At 44.8% G+C, this 5,714-nt stretch overlaps 1 protein-coding gene across 2 annotated transcripts in view; it reads left to right on the forward strand.

Moving 5' to 3' along the window:
• Nucleotides 1-5,714, forward strand: part of sh3pxd2aa (SH3 and PX domains 2Aa) — a 140,306-nt gene that overhangs the window by 124,420 nt on the left and 10,172 nt on the right. The window contains exons 10-14 of one of the 2 annotated variants that reach the window (XM_008278999.1): nucleotides 1,384-1,501; nucleotides 2,830-3,236; nucleotides 3,364-3,378; nucleotides 4,854-4,903; nucleotides 5,303-5,422. In XM_008278999.1, the coding sequence (XP_008277221.1) occupies nucleotides 1,384-1,501; nucleotides 2,830-3,236; nucleotides 3,364-3,378; nucleotides 4,854-4,903; nucleotides 5,303-5,422 (710 nt within the window). The remainder of the gene's footprint in view (nucleotides 1-1,383; nucleotides 1,502-2,829; nucleotides 3,237-3,363; nucleotides 3,379-4,853; nucleotides 4,904-5,302; nucleotides 5,423-5,714) is intronic. The other variant, XM_008279001.1, reaches the window with a different exon arrangement.

Raw genomic sequence — 5,714 nt, forward strand, 5'->3', positions numbered from 1 at the left:
TTCAGCCTAAACATCTATGAATTTTTGTCACAGCTGAGTAACTCATGGCTCCTTGGTTGAGCTAAAAAGTGGAGAATTACTTTTTTTTTTACAGAAACGAGTTCGAACAAACGATTTATTTTTGGAGATTTGTTAAAATGATGTGTTGAATTAGGTGATTTTAGTGAAAGAGGCCTTGATTGTTGACATAACTACACTTCATGGGTGTGTTATTACAGTTTCTGGCTCTGATAGATGATGTAATTTTGGTGATTTAAAAAAACGTTGGCATGCTGTTTCAACCAGGCCTGTTAAAATGGAAAACAACAAAGTGGAACATTTTGTGATATAAAGTGAAATATTTTCAGCGTTTGGTGTCGAAGTCATCCAAAAATCACACAAAAGTATTTAGATTATTTTACATTCATCCACATTTAAATAGATTACATTACTGACTCCAAAACTTGTAATATGTGCGTGTTTGGTAACTGATTACATTTCTAAGTAATCCGATCCATCGCACACAAAACAAGCGCTGCAGATTCCTCCGTTGGCCGTCCCGTTTGTTATTCTCCGTCCATCTGCAAGCACTCACTCGTGCACACTCACCTCCACGCCCAACATGCTTCGCGAGCTCATGTTTCGCGTCCAGACATTCCTCCGAGCTCCACGTTACTGACCTCAGCTGCTCTGTAGTGACGGGCAGCGCAGAGGAGTCGAATCCCCGCCGTCTGGACTCACCCCGCCTCCCCAGATGCTATCCTGCCTCCCAGATACTATCCTGCTCCTCGCCTCTCCTCCAGCAAACCGTGCAGCCGTCTAACGTCATATTCCGTCTCACCCTGCTCATGCTTTACGTCTTTCTTTGTCGTAGTTTTTACTCAAGAATTGCACCGCTTGATCGTCTGCCGGGAAGCAGCTCGGACCTCTTGGCCAGTCCCTTCTTTCGCCTTGAAATCCACCGAACCTCCTCCGGCTCCCCGTTAAGCCTGTTGCAGGATTTCCTTCCCAACGGGGTCTTGGGAGGCGAGCAGAGCGTGAGAGAGGAGTGGCGGTCAGACAGAGATGTGAGAAGAGGGATCTCGGTCCAGATATCTCCTCGAGGGAGGCCCTGCTTGAAGAGGAATCTCCCTCTCCAGAGAGCTGGATGGAGGCTCTGAGAACCAGGCCGAGGACGGCCGAGAACCGGGCGTCCAGTAGATGGAGCTGTTTGTTATTATCGCGCGGGACAAAGGGGAGAGGGTTGTGTTTGTGTTGGTATGGAAATAGCGTTTTAAGTAGGTCACACTCGCCATTTTTTCCCCTCAAAAAACCCCAGTGGGGGAAACTCTGCAGCAGTTTAACCCCTGAATGTGAGGCTGTTTGATGATAACTCACTTTGTGTTTTTTTTTGTTTCTTCTCAGAGGAGAAATACGTGACGATCCAGCCGTACGCCAGCCAGGGCAAAGACGAGGTGAGCTTTGAGAAGGGGGTCATCGTGGAGGTCATCCAGAAGAACCTGGAGGGCTGGTGGTACATCAGGTGGGTGCAGCGTGGAGCCGGCAGACCAAGAAACCATCGACAAAGCTCCTCAGATCAGCTCCTGCCTGCCGGTGGATCTGACGTCTACTCGTGTCTGTGTTTGCACATATGTGTGTTGTTTACTCAGCCAGCGTGTATTTCCTGACAGTCGTTTGTTCCCTGGCGTCCCTGGAGGCGCACAGCTGATTGCTATCACATGCCGCCCTTGTGGCATCTCAGAAACACGCAGCCTCTGTTGGAGGTGCTGCCATGTTGGATTCACCAGCTAACATGTGCAACAAACTGCCTGCTCAAACAGCTTGTTCGGTGCAGAGCGAGTCGTTTTGGAGCAACAGAAAACAATCCTCCAGATGTACGTCTGAGTCATGCAGCTCTCTGCAGTTCTGGTGACTCCTTGTGGTCGAGTTTCAAACACAGAAGATCTCTGAGCAGAAAATGGCACATCTACAGGGAAGTGACTCAGAGTTGCACTTGGAACGTTTCTTATTGTTTCACAAACACTCGAAAATGACTCACGTTCAGCATAACAATGAAAGCTGAATGTGGGGAAGCAGTGGCTCCTTGCAGGTATTACGCAATCTGTTGACTCGCCTTTGGCTGCTCGTGTTTGGAGAACTGAAATGGTGGAAAAACTGTGGAAGTTTTCAGTTATTTACCCGTTTTTGTGGGAAGTTTACGGCTCCACTGCTGGGTTATTCCCAGCTAACTCACCCTGTGGATGGTTCTGCTCCCTTACAGGTTCCTAAAGCTCTGATCCAAATGCATTTTTTAAAAATTTGGCCCTCGGAACATGTTCACAGTGTCAAAAACATGATAATTCCTCTTTGTGTTTATGGAGATCGAGTCAACAAAACCATCGTCTGGATGTTTCCAGTTAACGTGTTTGGTTTTGGCTCCTCATGTTGATGAAAGTGAGGTAACGTTGGTCAGAAACCTCCAGATCTGTGAGTGGAGATGTAATTTCAACACAAGCAGCTCGTGGGGAAATACATGGAAAGAACCATAATTTACCTGTTTGCACACCATTGACGATAAAACACCACTTTTTATGCTATCAGCAGCTGATGTAACTCAGATTTTTACGTTATGAAAAGCTAACAGAGTGCCTCTTTTTATGGTGCTTCAGTTACATACCTGCTTTTCAAACGAGGTGTTTCATTCAGGTAAAGAGCAGAGTTTCTGTGGTAGAGAATAACTCCCTCTGGCGTGTTCTTTGGGCTTTGTAAGACCCTTAACATTCACAAAACAGCAGCTAAATACCAGACTAGAAGAAAGGAGAAACTCAAAATCCTCTTTAAGCCTTTCCCTTTTGTTTGTTTCACCCACAGATATCTGGGAAAAGAGGGCTGGGCTCCGGCCTCCTACCTGAAGAAGATTAAAGAGGACTTCTCCCCCCGTAAGAAGACCCTGACGGGCCCCGTGGAGATCATCGGCAACATCATGGAGATCAGCAACCTCCTGCAGAAGAAGTCGGTCAGCGAGAAGGACATCCAGACGGACGGCGAGGGGGGCAGCACCACGCCGGAGCGCCACATCTCCAAGAGCGAGATCAGCCTGCCGATGCCCTACAACTCGGAGATCAACGCCGAGACGGGCCGGAGGCTGAGCGCCGGCCGGGACACCAACAGCCCCTGTCTGGGAATAGCAGCGAGCGCCGCCCTGAATGAGAACAAAGCGAGAGGAGAGCCGGGGTCTCCGGCCGTGGCCAGAGTGGCGCCGCACCGAGTGGAAATCGGTGAGTGTTTGGGGATAACGTAGGTGTTTATATCTGTGAGTAAAGCAGTAATGGAACTACAGCTTAGAGGAGGAGGACGGTTTTCGCTGTACGAGACATTAAAACGTGTCATTTTCCTTTTGTGTAGGATTTGATGCTATCGGTAAGACTCCTGCCTGGTGGTGGTGAAATCTATTAACATACAGTTGACTTTGTCACACTAACTTGTGGGGAGATTTAAATCTGGGTTTGGTGTTTGGGTTTCTGTTCTACTCACAAGCTAATTTGAACCTTTTTCAGACATTATGCACGTCTTTCTGTTAATCTGATGGCAACTCGGCGCCACGTCCGGATGAGCTTCTGTAAAAGATGCATGTCTTACTAGACTTAATGTTTTGGTGTTAGCTTCAACCTTGCAAGTCTAAACCGTATTTCGTCACATTAAAGAATAGGTACACATTAGATTCCGACATACTTTGAGTTGCCTGTAGCGACTTTTTCCACATTTCAGCACCAGTATTGATCCAGAAACCCAATTCGAAAAACTTTGCAACATTATCTTCTTGGGGCTGGTTGACACAATAATGATGGCAGCTGCATCAACTTACTATTGGTTGTGATTTAAACTCAAATTTCTGCATTAGCTAATTCAGAACTAAATTCAAGTTGAGGAAACGTCATGAAATTAGATCGATAGCTACACTTTTCTTCACTTCAACATTAAACATCGGAGCAACTTAACTTTTTACATTGCAAACTTCCAAACTTTTGGAAACACTTTTTTTTTTCTTCTGAATAATCAACCTAAAACTTAATGCGTTGTTATTATTTTTAGCATTAGCATTTAGCGCAGTAGCCTGCAGCGACCCAAACTTGAACAATTACAAATGAAACTGTGTGATTTGGCAAAAATAAGAAGTCTTAAACCTGTTTTTTGTGGTGCAAATTGAGCAAAGAAATGCAAAGTACTACATAGACCGACCCCTGTATATGCCTGTCATTTAGTATACTTCTCCTAACATGCAACAACAATCTTGCTAGGTTGGACCGAGTAACGTTTTAGTATTAAGTTTAACCTGCCGCAAGTCTGAAGTATAAAAACGCACAACGTTAATGTGGATGTTTTCTACATTTAAGCACCAGTGTTGGTCCAGAAACATCATGGAGACCAAAAACACAGTTTAACAATCACAAAACTCCCTCCTCATTCATTCTGAGCTACAATTTCACATCTTCTAAAACTGAAACGTCAATGGAGAACAAACTTTACTTAATAAAAACAAATATAATCCAGTTTTTAACTAACAGAAGCTTGGATTTGTTGCCTCTGACTGTTTAGGACTATTTCCTCTGAGTTTATTACACACATTAGCTCACAAACTAAATAAATAAACTCATCCGTGTGGGGTTTTTTTTTGGATAAGCTTGCTATTAGTTTGAATGTGTATTGGTGCATTATTATGTATATACATCACTTGGTTTGAGAGAAATTGCTCAGAATCCCGTCGCTTTAACACACAAATGAAGCAGCAATGTCCCGTATCCTCACGTCTGAACAGAACCCATTGTGTCGACCAGCTCGTGTCGTAGCTCATGCTGGATGAGCCCCTTCTAATAAGATGTTGTTTTCTTCATCAGGGTCTCCGAATCTGAGGCAGAAACCTCCCCCGAGAAGAGACACCAACTTGGTGAGACGCTTCATGAGCTAACAATACCCTGGAATGTGACACATCCACAGACACTTGTTCCGGCTGAAAAAATATTTCAAAGCAGTGTAATAGCGGAAAATAAAATGATAACATAAAAAGAAGAGACACTAATTGGCTCCCAGGTTACTGCAGGAGTTGGCATAGCAACCATTAGAGCACAGTTATACACATTTTCAGCCCGTCTTTCATCATCTGTTACTGCATGGGCTTAAATATTACACATATTTATAAATTATTGCCATATGCGGCCATGAATCATTTCTGGACATGACTGAGGATGTCTCATGTTCTTTCATCATCTCAGTCAGGCTCATTTAGTCGGATACAGTGATGCTGGACATGATGTCAGCTGCTCTCTACTGTTTTTTTTCTGTGCAGGGTTTCCAGTTACCCAAGCCACCAGAGCCCCCTGCTGTGGAAGCAGAGTATTACACCATAGCGGATTTCCAGTCCTCGATCTCCGATGGCATCAGTTTCCGTGGAGGACAAAAGGCTGATGTAAGAGGCTACAATGTTGTCGCTGAGATGAGACGGAGCTTATTGAATATGTATGTCGGCTGAACGCTCCCCGGGTAGACGGGGAAGGCTCGGGAAATACAGATACGACCTTGAGATCCGTGTTCGAATGTGATGATGCAGACAGAATTCGCTCTGCAGAGACTCAGGTGGAAAGATAACGACACAGATTCCTTCAGGGTTTTTTTTTTCTCTCTCTCTTTACAAGATGCTGAGCTGACGATTCTAAACAACCAGACTGAAATAGATTTAATCAGCTTCTATTTTATTTAGC

This window comes from Stegastes partitus, unplaced genomic scaffold (genome assembly GCF_000690725.1).
Source record: "Stegastes partitus isolate 25-593 unplaced genomic scaffold, Stegastes_partitus-1.0.2 Scaffold141, whole genome shotgun sequence".
NCBI lineage: Eukaryota > Metazoa > Chordata > Actinopteri > Pomacentridae > Stegastes > Stegastes partitus.